At 39.9% G+C, this 17,371-nt stretch overlaps 1 protein-coding gene across 13 annotated transcripts in view; it reads left to right on the top strand.

The window, feature by feature from the left end:
- LOC138634831 (voltage-gated potassium channel KCNC1-like) overlaps positions 1-17,371 on the top strand; it is a 124,713-nt gene that overhangs the window by 68,712 nt on the left and 38,630 nt on the right. For 6 of the 13 annotated variants that reach the window (XM_069722006.1, XM_069721993.1, XM_069722003.1 and 3 more), the window contains exons 3-4: positions 4,773-5,634; positions 9,801-10,013. In XM_069722006.1, coding sequence (XP_069578107.1) covers positions 4,773-5,634; positions 9,801-10,013 — 1,075 coding nt within the window. Of the gene's footprint in view, positions 1-4,772; positions 5,635-9,800; positions 10,014-10,822; positions 10,886-13,660; positions 15,386-15,510; positions 15,640-17,371 lie in introns of those variants that run through there. The other 7 variants (XM_069722001.1, XM_069721995.1, XM_069721994.1 and 4 more) reach the window with 3 other exon arrangements.

The following is a 17,371-nucleotide window of genomic DNA, read 5'->3' as shown; positions in this document are numbered from 1 at the left end:
AAGATCTTGAGATGCTGTGTGTGCAGCCTATGTACTCAAGGAGGACCTACCCTATCCGAATCTTCCGAGTCTTCACTGTCCATCGCGGTGGGGACAGAGTCAGTTCGAAAGGAAGTAAGAGGGCGGCTCAGGCCACTTGCATGGTGAAAGGCTTAGACATACCGTGCCTCCCTTTGGGGTGGGATCATTGTCCTGCCAAAAGACAAGGTGGCACAACTGTGGATAGACTGAGAACGTAGCGCTGTTCACGGACATTGGTTGGCACCCATATCCACCAAGCGGGCTAGTGAAGTTGCTAGGTAACTTTATATGGTGATAAGGTTAGTGACCACACCACGTTAGGCTGTTTGGCTACTTTCACGGGTCTCTGGGCTGGCAGAAATAGTTTGCTGGTTGTCCAGCTACTGCTTTCACCTCATGGGCTTGAAGTTCTGCTTGCAGATCTCAGAACTGGATGAACTGCTTCACATGATCTGTAGCTTGCAGCTCGGCTTTGCGTCGGTATAAAACAATCAATTATCTGAGTAAGGTAAGAACCGTACGCGTCAACATATTTCAATGTGTTGTATTTATATTACAGGGCTGATCGTCTATGTGGAGTTGAAATTTAAGTTTTCTCTCCAGTAACTTAGAATCTTGAGAGTTTGGGCTAAAATCTCAACTCATTCATTGTCGAAGGAATTTTAAAAACTTATATTGTAAAGCATAGGTTTGGTTTAAATTCCTTGGTTAATAGTTGGGGAGATGTACCTATATAATTTAATGTGAAATAAATGTGCAGGACGTTTGTAGAAATAGTTTTTTTTTTTTTTTAATTCCCCATTATTTTAACTTTTTCCCTACTCCAGGTCAGAATACAGCTCATTCACTTAGAAATACTGAAATAAAAAAAAATAAAAAAATACAACTTTATTGACAAGACAAGTACTTTATTGATTCCCTGAGAAGAAATTCAGGTGTTACAGTAATATAACCTATTTACATGATGTGATTAAAAACTAGTAAAATATATAGTACGGTATTGATACAATCCCATTTCCCAAAAAGTGAGGACACTGTGTAAACATATAAATAAAAACAGAATGCATCTCACATTATTGGGTATAAAAAGAGCATTGCAGAGAGCCTCTCAGCAGAGATTTTACTATCTATGGTACATAATATCATAAAACAAATTTGGCAAATCTGGAAATATCTCTGTACGCAAGGGAGAAGACCAAAAACCAATACCTGTGATCTTTGGGCACTCAGGCGGCACTGCATTAAAAATAGATACAATTCTGAAGTGGAAATCATTGTTTGGACTAAGAAACACTTCCCGAGATGCGTACTTGGCAAAAATGAGTATCCGGTATGGGTAATGAACTTTTGATGAGTACGAGTATCAACTGAGTGATTGTGTCAATATCCGTGCTGATGAAGGCTTCTAACAGACACTAGAGCTGTGTGCACACACCAAGGCCAGATACACACTTACTGTTGCATGTGTGCTGAGACACTCTGTCAGTGTCCAGCGTCTACAGAAATAAACAACCACTCGCGACTCTCCTGGTTAATTTCTGCCATTGGCTCGTTTCAGTCAGGTTTGTATAAAATATCTTGAGTATAATATCTTACTCGGAGAACTTTGCTCTTCCCAGATGAGTCGCAAGTTACAGCTCATGACTCTGCTTCTGCCGGTTTGTTTTACTTTTTTCCCCAATAACTCGCTCCTACCTCGTTAAGATATCTTCACGGAGCTGACTGCTTTCAGTGAGAATGTAGTGCACGTCTGAATGCATATTTCGATGTGGACTGTTTGATGTGAATCTCAGGCTTAAAATGAACAACTTCTGGTTACTTCCAACCCACTTCCAGCCCAACCACCGCCCACTTCCAGACTAAGTCCCGCCCCATCAGAGTACGGATATAGATACAGATAATTTAGTTGGTTTAACAGATACAGATGCAGATAATTCTGTGCGGGTGCTCATCCCTAATCGCTACATCCACAAATGCTGGTTCAAACTTTGTTGAAGTGCCACCACTTTCTCTTGGCCTGGGCAAATTTAAGTCAGACTGAGGCGATGTGGAAAACTGTCCTGCGGTCTGACAAATACAAATTTGAAATTATTTTTGGAAATCATGGATGCTGCATCCTTCAGGCTAAAGGGGAGACAGACTACTGGGCTAAAGAGGAGAGGGACCACCCAGCTTTTTTATCAACACACATTTCAAAAGCCAGCATCCATGACAGTATAGATTTTTTGATTTTTTTTTTTTGTTGATTTTATACACTTTATTAATCCCCGAGGGGAAATTTCTTATAGGGATATAGGGATTATATATTATATATATATGTTATATATATTATGTTATAGGGATGCATTAGTGCACATGGCATGGGTAGCTTGCACATCTGGAAGACAACATTCACGCTGAACCATATATACAGGTTTGGAGCAGCCGATGCTGCTACCCAGACATATTTTTCAGGGGAGGCCTTTCTCATTACAACAAAACAATGCCAAACTACATTCTGCACATGTTATAATTGCGTAATAATAGCTCTATAGTATAAGAGCCTGGGTGCTAAACTGTCACCGACCTGTCACCCATTTACAAAATTTGCCTCATCATGAAACAAAAAAAAAGGACAAAAGAGACTCTGAACTATTGAGCAGCTGAAATCCTATTTCAGGCAGGAATGGGACAATGTTTCACTTCACTTCAAAGTCCACCAACTGGTCTCCGCAGTCCCCAAAAATGTACAGTGTTTTAAAAAGAAGAGGTGATGCAACACATCATGTCTGAACTTTTTTGAAACGTGTTGCTGGAATCAAATTCAAAATAAGCAAATATTTTTCATAAAACAGAAACATTTCTCAGTTTCAATATTTAGTATGTCTATATCATGTATTTCAGGTTCCCAAGTCAAATTTCCTGACTTTCACTGAATAAAAAGTTAAATGTTCATGACGTATATTGCAATACAGTCCACCTTTGTTGTGATCATACAAATCCAGCCACAAATATTTAATTGCCGGCAATTTTCGAGCATTATTTCCTGGTTTACAGGCGTTTTCAGAACAAAACTTAAAGCTTATTTTGAATTGCTTAAACTATAAACTGAGCAAAACATTTCTTCTTAAATGGAAAAAAAAAATTAATGAATTTCCTCAGGGTACCCCCACCTAAAGAAAGATTGTCCTCCACTGGGGTGCAGCAGAGCAGTGAAAGGGTGAAGAAGGGTCTGGCTGCAGACTGCAGACCAAGGGGCACGGCATGAGGATATTTAGTGTGATCCTCCAGTTAAACCCCAAGAACACAACAGGCCCATTATGTGGCCAATAAAGGGCCGTGACGTTGACAGATAAACAAATTCTGAAGTTGAAGGGGCCAAGATACCTTGATTCTTAGTGTGTGATAAACAAAATGCTGAATATAATCAGGGCCAGGTATATCTGCAAAATAAAACACAGAACTACATAAGCGAGGGGAACTGCATGAAGAAACAACAAACATAAACAAAACCGTGGGAGAGAAAAGGCATGAAGATAATGAGATGTAATGGTGCCATAAAAATGCAAATAGGATGAAAGAGATAGGACTGGAGATGAGCTCAGTGCATCATGGGAGGCCAATAAATGCATAACTAAGGGATGGTGCAGAGTAACCTGAGCCATCCCTACCTTTGAGCTTTGTCAAATAGGAAAGTTTTGAGCCAAACCTTATAAGTAGAGAAAGTGTCTGCATGAACTAAAACAGGGAGATGGTTCCACAGAAGGGGCCTGAAAGCTGAAGGCTCTGCCATCCATTCTACTTTTGGAGACTCTCAGAACCACAAGCAGGCCAGAATCCTGGAGAATGCACTCTGGTAGAAAGATGCGGTTCCATAAGCTCTCTCAGATAAGACAGAGCTTTACCATGAAGAGCTTTATGATTTAGGTGTACAATTTTAAATTTTATTCTTGATTTTGAAAGCCAATAAAGAGAAGCTAAAATATGAAAAATAAGGTCACTCTTGCTACATCCTCTCAGTACTTTCAGTGTAGCATTTTTGAACAAAGAATTGCAATAGTAAAGCCTGGAAGTAACAAAGGCAGGGATAAGCTTTTCTGCATCACACAGGATATTTCTGATTTTATCAATGAATAATTAAAAAGAGAGAACATGAAAGAAAGCATAGAGAGAGACTTGCTTTGTTTGTGAGTTAAAGGACAAATCCTCATCAAAGATTACGACACATTTCCTCACAGTGGTGCTGAAGGCCAATGTCATCCAGAGTATATAAATGAGTAGGGGGTTAAGGTGTCTAGCTAAGCATTTACCCAGTCAGTAAAACTGTCCAGGGTGAATCTTTTAAACTATAAACCCTACATTGAAGGCCATGGGAACAAGGTCTGAGTTACCTTTTGTCATAAGGATTCTAGGGCTACAATTTCTGGCCATAAACAGAATTGTTACAGCTGCTATTATTATTTAGTTCCATTCAAAGGTTGCTGAGGATTATCTTGGTTGGAAGGGGTTTAGATAGATGTTAGTATCATACTTATATGAGCTATGTAATTATACTGAACTCTTCACCCAGATGCATGATTAAGGAGGAACTGCATAAAAAAAACTGCATTGAATAAATCCGAGGGGAACTGCATATACCAGTGTCATGATGGAACAATATGGTCCTGGTGGATCATGATATTGTGGACCTGTACCTTGTAATAAAAGTATAAGTACATAAGTATGGCTTTGATAAAACCAATCAATCCTTTTTTTTTTCTCTCACTTTGCAGATAGTGTATGAGGTGGTCACAGATGGCTGGCTGACATATGTGGAGGGCGTCTGTGTCATCTGGTTCACTATTGAGGTGATTCTGCGTGTCATCTTCTGTCCTGACAAGGCAGAGTTCTTCCGGAGCGCCCTTAACATCATAGACTTTGTGGCCATTGTGCCCTTTTATCTGGAGGTGGCGCTGAGTGGCCTGTCCTCCAAAACCGCCAAAGACGTGCTGAGCTTCCTTCGTGTTGTGCGTTTCGTCCGCATCCTGCGTATATTCAAGCTGACTCGCCATTTTGTGGGTTTACGGGTCCTAGGCCACACCTTGCGGGCAAGCACCAATGAGTTCCTGCTGCTCATCATTTTCCTGGCACTGGGTGTCCTCATCTTTGCTACCATGATCTACTACGCTGAACGCATCGGTGCCGACCCAGATGATCCAACGGCTGCCGCCCACACCAACTTCAAAAACATCCCCATTGGTTTTTGGTGGGCTGTGGTGACCATGACCACACTGGGATATGGGGATATGTACCCAGAGACTTGGTCAGGGATGTTGGTGGGAGCCCTCTGCGCCTTGGCAGGCGTGCTGACCATCGCCATGCCTGTGCCCGTAATTGTCAACAACTTCGGCATGTACTACTCCCTTGCCATGGCCAAGCAAAAGCTCCCCAAGAAGAGGAATAAGCACATCCCAAGAGCGCCGCAGCCGGGCAGCCCCAACTACTGCAAGCCAGATGCCCTGGCCATGGCAACAGCTTCCCCGCACAGGCTGATGGGCAATGTGCTTGGGCCAGGCATGGTCGGATCTGGCAGCATGATGGGTACCGGGGACTGCCCACTGGCACAGGAGGAGATCATTGAGATCAACAGGGCAGGTGAGTGACTAAACAAAATGAGATCTGGCATGGATGTTAAAACATTTCAAAAGTTCTTAAAAACTTGTGACATATGTGAATGTGAGTGAAAAAAATTTTTTATGAACACAAAAGTAATGACTTACACAAGCATTATGAATAGGAAAATTCTGAAGCTAAATCAAACTATTTTTTAACAACATAGCAGATGAGAAAATCATTTACTCATGGGACCAAACCAAATCTGTTCAAATCTTTCATCTCAATGTTATCTTTGATAACCTCAAGTATATGTCTATTGCTTCTTTTTGTATTAAGTGGATAATTTGTTATAAAAATAGTGAAAACTGACTAATGATGATAAAACAGAGAAAAGCAGCAAATACTCAACATTTGAGAAGCTGTAAACAGAATTGGCTCGGTCATTTAAAGGAATAATTGCTCATCAAGATAGTTCCAACTACTTATCAGTTGATTGGCTAAATGTTTAAACCCTAATTCAGTTCAAATTAAATATGGCCTCAGATTAATGTTTCTAATGTTTCTCATTTTTAACCATCATCCTTGAAAATACAAGTTGAAAACAAACCTTTTTGAATTTCTTTGTGACAGTCACTAAACAGGACTTTAAATTGGAGTATCAGAATGTGGTTGTGGGGGAGCAGTAAAGGTCATGTTTGTGTATTTGTATGTATGGGGTTGAAGGTTTGATTTTTGACATGGTTGTTTTTCTATCAGATATCTCTCATTGTTTACTACTTATAGTACACAAGTCCAAATACTAAAGTTAATCATTGAAGTGACCCTAACAAATGTAATTATATATAACTGTTAAAGTTTATTTCGTTCTACAAAATAGAAGCCTGTGATACATAGACTTTTGACGAATATACATTTTTTTTTATTTTTTATTTTATACACTTTATTAATCCCCGAGGGGAAATTTCTTCACTACAGCAGGGGGGCTCTCAGGGGGGAGATGCTGCAGCAGGCTGCCACTAGCGCGGCGCCAGGTAACCTGACCTGAGGTGCATGTTTTTGGATGATGGGAGGAAGCCGGAGAACCCGGAGAGAACCCACGCAAGCACAGGGAGAACATGCAAACTCCGCACAGAAAGGCCCAGGACCATATTTGAACCCGGAACCTTTTTGCTGTGAGGCGACAATGCTAACCACTGCACCACCGTGCCGCCCTAAATTGATCTGATCTAATATGGAAATGCAAATTAGGGGAAAAACATCCTTGAGCAGTCTTGTTGGGATGGGGTCTAAGAGACAGGTTGATGATTCAGTTGAAGTAGTTATTGAAGTTAGCTCATAGAAATCAAAGGGAGAGAAGTGGTCTAAATATAAATCTCGTCTCACGGGCGTTTCTAAGGCCCCTCGGCTTAACGACACATTAGTAAAAGTGGTAGGAATAGTATACTGAATTGTTTCCCTCATTGTGACATTTATATTAGTAACGAAGTTTACAAACTTGCGAACTGTACCGAGGGAATGACCTCCTCTGGTTCGTTACTCTCTTTTTCGGAGGGGCAACATTGTCGAATGTCATTCGCAAAGAGGCTGCAGCGTTGCCAATGAGCTGATCCACTTGTGTGGGAGTAAAGTTGAGGTAGCTGCCTTCCACTGTATTGGCAGATGGCATTAAAGTAGATAAAAATGTAATCGCTACATCAAATTTTCCACATCAGTATCAGACAGACATCTACAAAAATAGAGGTTTTCCCCACATGCTGTGTATTCCAACTTTTTAAATTCAAACATAATTAAAACATGTCAGACTAAAGAGGGTTTTGAGGATATTCTATTAAATTAGTTGCTATGCCATATGTCAGAACAAGATCGAGGGTGTGATTATAACAGTGAGTGTGTTTATTGACATTTTGAGAAAAGCCAGAGTCTAATAATAAAATGAAGACAGAACTGAGGCTGTCATTGTCCACATTAACATGACTGTTAAAGTCACCCGCTGTAATCACTTTGGTTGGAAACTCTGAGTAAGGGGCAGGTGGGCGATAAACAACCAAACATATATTTTTTTGTGTGTATTCCACTTTGGGTGCGAGACACCACAATTAATAATTTAAATGCATTACAACTAAGTTTAGGTCTTGGGTTGATTGATGAGCTTTTGATTTGTACCTTCGATTGATAATGAATTGCTGATATTCTTACTCCTCCAGAAACTTGAGGAATGTGATGATTAATATGACAAGAAGGAGTTGCTTCATTAAGACTGCCAAAGTCTTCCTGCTGAAACCAGGTTTCTAAGACAAAATTAATCAATTGGATAATCGGTTATCAAATCATTTACGAAGAGATTTAAATGAGATTAACTAATAAATAGTATTCATTTGTATTGCCCCCCACTTGAATCTTCACACCACCAATACTTTGATCAAAACGCCTGCGAAGGCACAATCACAGCGTATGTGGGTAACTGTAAACCACCATAAAACCAACGTCTGTGCAGGCGCTGGAGTTGTGTGGGTGGACGATATGTCATATCGGCCCAAGAAGTTTACCCTTGACCCTCAGTCTTCACAATATGCTGAAATCGATGCCATCTTGATCAAGCTGCAGCTAGCAATAGCATAAAACATCACAACACTTGTTATCTGCACAGACTCCAACTACGCACACCTCAGCTTCACTTGTCATCTGGATTCTTGGAAAAGAAATGGTTTCACGACGTCGAGCTGAAAAACAGTCAAACATAAGGACCTTTTCATGCGCAGGCTACAGAGGAACTAAAGCAACATAACCGGAATTTAAACAAGTAGCCTACGGCCACATATGCGCAAAGATGTGGCAGACTACATTAAAGGGTGCCTGGTATACTGTCAATTCCAACCAGCAAATCCACTACATAGAGCTCCTTTACAACAAAGAGGAATCTCCTTCCCTTGGTCAGACCTCCAAATCGACTGGGTTGGACCCCTCACTAAGTCAGCCAGAGGAAGCAAATACTTCCTCACAGTCGACTTGTGCGTTCACTAAATGGTTGGAATGCTTACCAGTCCCCAATGAGACCGCCGAAATGATCACATACCTGCTGATGAACCACATCTTTTCAAGGTTCGGTCTCCCCACTCGTGTCAATTCAGACCGAGGAACACATTACACAGCTGATGCCATCCAACACCTGTGGAAAATACTGGGAGTGAAAGCAAAATTCCACATCAGCTACTACCCTCGTGCTTCAGCTCAAGTATGCTGAAAAAGTACATTGCAACCAACCATCGAGACCGGGATGTCAAACTACCCCTCGTCTTGATGGCCATCAGAGCAACCTCACACGGAGCCACGGGTTTCTCACCTTTTGAAATGATGACAGGGAGACAAATGATTCTCCCTCTCCACCTCCTCTATCAACCACGCAAAGCTAGCATCGTGACGGCATATACAACACACCAGTATATGACCGATCTCAGCCAACATCTCAAAACTACTTTCTCTTTTGCCCAGAAACTCCTGGACAAAAGCAGCTGAGAGTCGCAAAGCCTACGACCAAAAAGCATCCCAACGTGAACTCCAAATGGGGGACAAAGTGTGGTAGTATATTTTTGTCCAACCAACTGGAAAAGCTGACTCAAACACAAGGAAGCTGACTCGTAAGTTCTTTCCCGCTGGTCAGGCCCTTACACCATCACAGACTAACTGTCTGCAGTGGTATACCGAGTCAAGATTTGGTCACACAGTTTTTAATTTTGAATGCGAGAGTAAATGCCCGCGACTCGACTCCAGCTGACCGCCGTCTGAGAGAACCATTAAATCCCCACACAGCGCTAAAACAGAGAGTCAGATGAGGTTATAGTAAGACTGTAGTAACAGTATAACTTTAGTTACCTCATTTGAAAGAAGCATCGGGTAGTTCTTGTTTCGCTCCAATAAACATGAATCTACTAGTGTGGGAGGAAAGTTGAAGGACCTGCCCATCACTCTTTCTTAACTTCCTTCCTGTCTTCTTCTTGTATCTTTGCATTCATCCCTGTCCCATTCTTTTTGTTTTCTGTTTTCTTTTCCCTTTATTATCTTTCCTATCTTTTTCCCCTGCACTATTTTACATTTCCCTCCTTCTTTGCTGTCCTCACTCTGAATAATCACTCTTAATAATTGTGTCTTTCATTTCTTTTCTCCACTGCTGCGACACACACCTACCCTGTTTGTATGCCCTATCCCAGACTCCAAGCAGAATGGTGATGCAGCGGCCAATGCAGCAGCTCTGGCCAACGAGGACTGCCCCACCATTGACCAGGTTCTTGGAGATGAGCGGAGCCCAGCCACTGGGGGTCACGGTTCCACCGCCAGCCGAGAGCGCTACCCACATGACCGGGCCTGTTTCCTGCTGAGTGCAGGGGAGTTCCAACGCACAACGGACGGGAACGTTCGGAAAGGTAAGAGGATAGAGGAGGGAAAGCAGCGGTTTACAGTGGAAGGAAGAGGAGGATTTAGGAAAATGGAGTACTTGAGTGATACCAGTGGGCTGTTGCTCGATGCATGGTTTTGATTAATATGTACTGACCCTGTGTGTAGTGTAACATAACATCAACATACATGTAACGTGTTCCAAGCACACACATTGCCATTTACATACATACACAAAAGAGGTGGACAAACTAAAAGAAACACCTAACAATGTGCATGCATTTTGAAGGTGTTCATGGTTTTGTCTCTACCCCATTGCACATAATGAATGACTAACATATATGGGCACAAAAGCACCCCACACACACACACACACACACACACACACACACACACACACACACCACACTGAGAACAGTAAAAGTATGTAACATATGGTTATATTTTGAAATAAAACTAAAGAGGACTAAATTACTTACACGAACACAACAAATGACATCCCCTCCTCACTCCCATCTATCATTTTAATGACAGCTTAGCAACATTAGTCTCAATCCCCTGACACTGTTCACCATAACAGGCTTAATTGTGTAAAACCTACAATTTATCCATATGCGCTCAATGGTATTGATATTTAATCCAATGTTTCTGGTCATTCATACCTTCAAACTACGTAGCTGTACTAGAAGATGTCTCCTTCATGCATTTATCCTCCATCTGTACTGCAGAGGCTGCTGCAGCATTACCGTCTGCATTGATGTTGAAGTGACTGGATTTACTGTGCTGAAACACAAAAGTATTCATAGCAGTTTTTTATGTGTGTTAATTGTTGTCAAAGAATGCAATATTCAGATTCTGCACTGCGGGGGATCAACAGTCACTCGGCAACACTACTTGAAGGGTAACACTGGTCTTCTGTGAATACTTCACACTGTGTTCATCACAGCTGATACAGTTCTTTGTGTTAAACCAGGGGTCTCCAACCTGTAGCTCGTGAGCTACTGTTTCAGTTTGTGTGTGTTGAGTATCAATTTGTTACTTTTCACTTAAAAGAACCTTATTCAGCTGGTTTGGTAAAGCTCAGCTATGAGAATAAGTGTTACAGTGTCTGAGAGCTACATGAGTAGCTCTTGAATACTTTCATTTGTCAAAATAGCTCTCAGAGGAAAAAAGGTTGGATATCCCTGTGGTAAACTGTCCTCACAAAGCTAAACTGATTCATTTCAAAACACTGTCCTTTTTGGGCATTATAATGTCAACTGTAATTTTTGAGACAGAGAGGTATGAGGATACATACAAAATTTGTGCGGTTTTATTTCTTTTATTGTCAACAAATCCCATGAAAAACAAAAGTAGACTAGCATCAGCTATTCAAATGGCGTTATGGCTGTATCTTTACCTGACATGGAAACTAGTGGCAGTGTGTTGTGAATTTTGCCTGTCATGAGCATAAACTGTATTTAAAAATGGAGGGGATTACAGTTGAAGCCAGTGGTGACACTTCATCCATCTTTATGTAATTTATTATCATGAGCATTACATGTTGTGAAGATGCTATTATGACCACAGGGATGGAGGGAGATAATATGTCATGTGTCATGTCACAGAACAAACCAGTACAAGAAGTTAACATAGCATTTTCTGATTGACGAAAGAGTTGAAGAGTTGAAGCTTTTTATTTCATATAAGTGAAACAGGAAATTCAGTGATGTTTGAAACCCACATTTAATTAGTTTGTTAAATATACATTGTACTTTCCTGCCAGGCTCTTGAAGTGCTTGAATCTGTTCCCTACTGATTAGCATTTTTTTTTTATTGTCTTTTTGATAATCCATGACAGTTGTAATTCTTGGCTGTTTGAAAGATCATCTCCCCACTCAATTTCTGTAGTAAAGATGTAGGAAGACTCAATGTACTCATTTTCATCATCCTAGATTTAGTTCTTACGTGGCAGCAAAATATGTAAGAGAAGCCTTCAGAAACTCCTGCAGATCAAACTGAGTTAAGGTAGGTAGGTAGGTAGGTAGGTATATACTTTATTAATCCCCGAGGGGAAATTTTTTAATTTCCAAACACTTTATGGGCTGACTGACTCTTAAATGACTGACTGACACTGTAAATGGACTGGAAACACTTGCTAGCCTTCCAACATTAAGGCTATAAACAGGGACTTGCCATTTAGGTGGTCTTCACAGTTTAAAGCACCACTAGTGTTTTAGCTTTTTGCAGGCTAATGGCTCACTGGCTACCTGTAAGCAAAAATGTGAGTGGCAGCATGGCTGCCATCCGGGTTGATTGAAACGCAGTGATAGAATTTCTTCTTCAGTGTGGAAAACTGTTACAGAGTCACTCACTCAATTAGTATAGTTATACAAATAATAATACTGATTAATATTAATGGGGTACCACCCTGGAAATCTGAACCAACAACTAAAGTGTCATTTCAGTCTCAAGAAGCATGTTCACTCATAATCACCAATATCTAAGAGGCATTGACACACTTAATAACACTGAAGGTGTGCAATCCAGCTGTTATTACAATAAATCAAACATTGACTGCTTGACGTTAACAGAATGTATTAACATTTGCAATATTGATTAATGATCAACGTTATTTTTAGTTAACAAATTCAGAATGAATACTACTCTCAACAAATATTTGGTCATAGTGGAAATATTTATCGTGAATCAATACTTTAAATAAATAAACACATCTAATCTACAGTCGACAACAACTATATGCAAGCAATATATACAAGCATTCATTTGGCACCACTGGCTTTAATGCAGTGGCGGAGAATCACATAAACAAGCCGAACTTTGAGCAATCGCTGAACTTTGACACTGTAACAAACACAATCCAACAGCCCTCTAGTCTGTGCTGTCATACAACCAGTTCATTTGACCATGAAACCTAATAAAAACAACCAATAACCTGTCTTTGCCTCGACAAAAAAGGTCTCTTGAGATCACTTTGGTGCAATGTGTGTGAAAGTCTATTTCAGGCATTTGCAGTTCCTCTTCAGTGCTCGGCTGTTATGTCGCTTGGTGGCAATTTGAACGGCAGCTGGCCTGGGAAACAGCAAAGTCGACTGTGGGTAAAAAAGGGACTATCCTTCATTTTTCGTGAAGACACGATGACCCAGTTTCTTTCGCCTGCAAGTAATAGAGTCAGGCATTCTGTATCGGCTCCTTTGGGATTCTCAAATGCCGGTTACTCGTCTGGCGAGTGCAAGCACTGTGGCCAAGGCTTAAAAAAGAAAAAAAAAGGCTTGAACATGAATGCTTGCACCTTATTATCAATGTTCATTTCGAGTAGTTGTGTGCAGATCGGTATGAAAATATTGATACTTCCGATTCCAAATGTTTCTCTTCTAGTATTGATTTTCTTATTAAAATATCAATATTTGAGTTAGTAATTTGGAGTAAATGTGTATTTTACTATCAACGAAAAGAAACTATATAATAACCAGAATTAATCTTAAAACCTGCAGGAACTACTTTTCTTTCCGCCTGCCGTAGGCATATGCGCAGTATGGCGCTCCTCTGAACAGAGTGTTGACATTAATGAGAATAAAACAGTCCCGTAAGGAGTGTGTGATGTTTGTGCGATGACTGTGAGGTGTGAGGTGGCACCACAAAGTTGCTAAACATCCATAAATTCGTCCCAACACAGGATATAATGAGGTGGTCTGAAGAAGAGGACAAAGGTGCTGCTGGTGAGACAGACTTCCCTCACAGAGCCCGGTCAGTGGCAGGAAACATCCAGGTACAGAGAGACTGTTGTTAATCACTGCTGCTGATCGGGCCGGCCCGTTCGCTTTACTTCAAGCGTGTCACTGTTCAAACTACGGGAAGTCCCCGCAATTTTCCAACCCCGGGATTCCCTTTCATTCAGACTGACACAAATAAATGCAGCTAAATAAATAATGTGGTTACGGTATATGGTTATGAAGTCTGTATTGAAATATATTCGTCACAATAAATAGCTATATTACACTAGGGGCAGCACCTTCAATAATACAATCTATTTCTCAGTTTCATTTTCAAAGTCCTGATGTTGAAACAGCTGTTTTCCTGCTAAATAGGCTACTCTGTAAATGTGATAATAAATTAACTATTTATTCTATATGCAACAAACCTTACCTTCATTCTTTTCCTGTTTTCAATAGGAAAGAACCGAACTTGAGCACTCAGATAATGTTAGCGTCTTTTGTCCTCTTCCCAGCAGTCACTGTGTAAACCTAACTCTTTTTCTGGACCATTAGTGAGTCATATTTTACACCTTGATTTCTTCAACAAGTACATTAACACTTTATGTTACGACATAACTCCATTCATTTAAATTATGCCACGCATACCATAATTCCAGACGTTAAAACATGGCCTTATGGAATCAAAGAAAACTTGGGAAAGACACAAGTACAACCTTTTTTTTCATGTTTTTGCACAGATAACTGTTAACCCAGACCCTGATTTCTTCATCAATGCAAGCTTCCTTTTGACTTGCAACAGTCAACAGCATTTTTTTTTTTCTAAAACAGGGGGACACTACTTTTTAAGACTTTTCTCAAACTGCAGTAAATGGTGGTTTTTTTGGGGGACTATTTTTGGTGGTGGATTAATCCATATTTGGTGCTCTAATTTCAGCAAGATGTCAGCAAGATGGTGTATGAGGGAGTTAACTGCAATGCGTGTGCTGATTTTAATGAAAGACCATGCCATTTTTTTTAACCAGCATGAAGCCTTTGCAGTTTATTGTTGTTTTCTGTCCTTTATGGGATTTGTTGACAGTAAGAAAAATATTCCGTCACACAGAATTGTAATGTCATAAATATCTAAAAAAAAAAAACAGTCTGGTTATCTTGTCTTGAAATGAAACTTTTCATGTGTAAATTTGCAGTTTCTTTAATCTGATCTGTCCGAACAGATGGATCAGATGTGTCATTTGGTCATCACATCATTTCTTTGTTGCTCTGCTGTCTTTTCCTCACTCTGTCACCCTATCTCACTGTATAGTTAATTTTGCTTAATTCACCACTCATACATTTTTTGTTCTTTTTCCTCTTTCTTTCCTACCTGCACTCCTTAACTCCTCTCATCTTTTCATCATTTCTCATCGTTTTCATTCCTCTCCACTAATCTTCCATTTTGACTTTGTCCTCTTCCCCTACTGCTTCACCTCCCTCTCTTGTCCTTTACCATTCAATGCTCATTGCCCCGGTGTCCATCTGTCTCCTCTTGTGTTTTTTCCTTTTTCATCCATTCATTTTGCTCTCAATTTTCTTGTTGCCGTCTTGCCTATTGCCACCATGACCTGCCAATACTAAAATAACTCCATTTTCAAATCCATCCCTTAACCTTTCACCTTCATCCTCTTTTCCCTGATTCACACACACAAACACACCCTAAACACACACACACACACACACACACACACACACACACACACACACACACACACACACACACACACACACACACACACACACACACACACACACACACACACACACACAAACGCAGAGTGCTCAGAGTCCAGCAGTGTGACAACCTCCCTGGGGAAGGAGTGGTTTACGGTGGAGGGGCCTCTGCTACAGCAGGACCTCTGTGTTCATTCCATCTCCTCCTGGATCAAACCATAAAAACACAGAGGTAATACTTTTACACAGCCCACAAAGTACAATCAATAATACAACCTCAACTTTACTGGATTGGGTAACTGTCTGTGTAAACAAAAGATTGGATTAGAATGAATTTAACTTCAAATATTGTTTGAATTCAAATATTTCTCACATTTTTTTGATTGTAAAGCAGGTCTAGATGCTGCATAAATACTGTGAAAGTATCAAAATAGTCCACAGAGAAATGCGCATAGACGTTCATGAGTTTCTGATGTTAGTGAGCATGTCTACCCTCAACACAACCCAACGACCAACCTTTTATCTGAAAAAAACCCCCCAAAAAACAGAGCAATCATTTCGTTGCACAGCTAGCAAGCTACTAGACCCCCCAAAAAAACCTGTGATAAGCCAGAAAGAGAGATGGTACTTGACATTAGTACACCTTAAAGACACAGTATCAAAACCGCCTGTTCTTGGTAAAGTTCCAGATAAAACCTGGAGGAGATGGATGGACACAGGATACATAAGGCAACCATCATGTGCACGCAAATGTGGAGTTAAAAGTAAGCACATCTTTGAATAGAATAGATTTGACAAGTTTAAATTAAACTAGATCATATTAGGCTAGGCTAGATGAAACTAGATCAGATCACAGGTCTGTATATTATGTTAGATTTGATAACAATACATGATAGTTCAGAATAAATTTGAAAAATATTAAAATAGGCTACAATTGGCTAGGCTAGAACAACGGCACTAAAATATTGAAAGTTGAGTTCAAACTAAACTGCAGTAGAATAGAATAGAATAGAATAGAGTTGAATAGAATAGAATAGAATAGAATAGAATAGAATAGAATAGAATAGAATAGAATAGAATAGAATAGAATAGAATAGAATAGGTAAACCAAACTGGATTAGATATATAATTTGGTCAGAAAGCATAGATTTGAATTTACTAAATTAGGTGAATTTAAATTAAACCATGGATTTAATTTTTCTTGGATTACATTAGACTTCATGGGACTTTATTAGATTCAAAATTGATAAATAATTAGATTAGAATGAGCTACAGTAAATTAGAATAGACTACTGCACTAGAATAAACTAGATACATTGTACTAAAATACATTAGATTTTATCAAACACAATTACGTTAGAGTAAATTAGAAGCAATGATATTACAGTATACTTAAATAGAGTAGATTAGATTAGATTGAATTTGACTAGACTCAAATTTATGAATGATCCTAGAATACATTGAAAAAGACTTGATTAGATTAAATTAAGAGTAATTAGGTGGGATTAGACCAGATTAGATTATAGTACAACAAATTACATAGGTCTAGACCAAAGTATATTACATTACATCATGGCTTTATGGATTAAATCATTTTTACTAAATTCAGTATGACAATTTGTAGTTATCAGACGACTGCCAAATAGGTAGACAAGAACAAAAGTTGAATTTGACGGAAGGGAAAAGCGCAAACAGCACATACACAGAATATTCAGATGACAGTTAAGTGGAGAACATTAGAGAACAGTGCAGATAACAAAAGTTTGGAGCTCTTACCCTTTTCAAGTTCGGTACACTAACACACAAAATTCAATTTACACACACACACACACACACACACACACACACACACACACACACACACACACACACACACACACACACACACACACACACACACACACTGAGGTGCATGCAATTTGCTTGTTACTGGTTTTACTGGGCGGTGTGTGTCTGTGTGTGTG

The sequence above is a fragment of the Brachyistius frenatus genome, unplaced genomic scaffold (genome assembly GCF_029030835.1).
Source record: "Brachyistius frenatus isolate BFR_SWC_R1_liver_20210118 unplaced genomic scaffold, ASM2903083v1 Contig_280, whole genome shotgun sequence".
Lineage (NCBI taxonomy): Eukaryota > Metazoa > Chordata > Actinopteri > Embiotocidae > Brachyistius > Brachyistius frenatus.
This window is presented reverse-complemented; position numbering and strand designations above follow the sequence as displayed.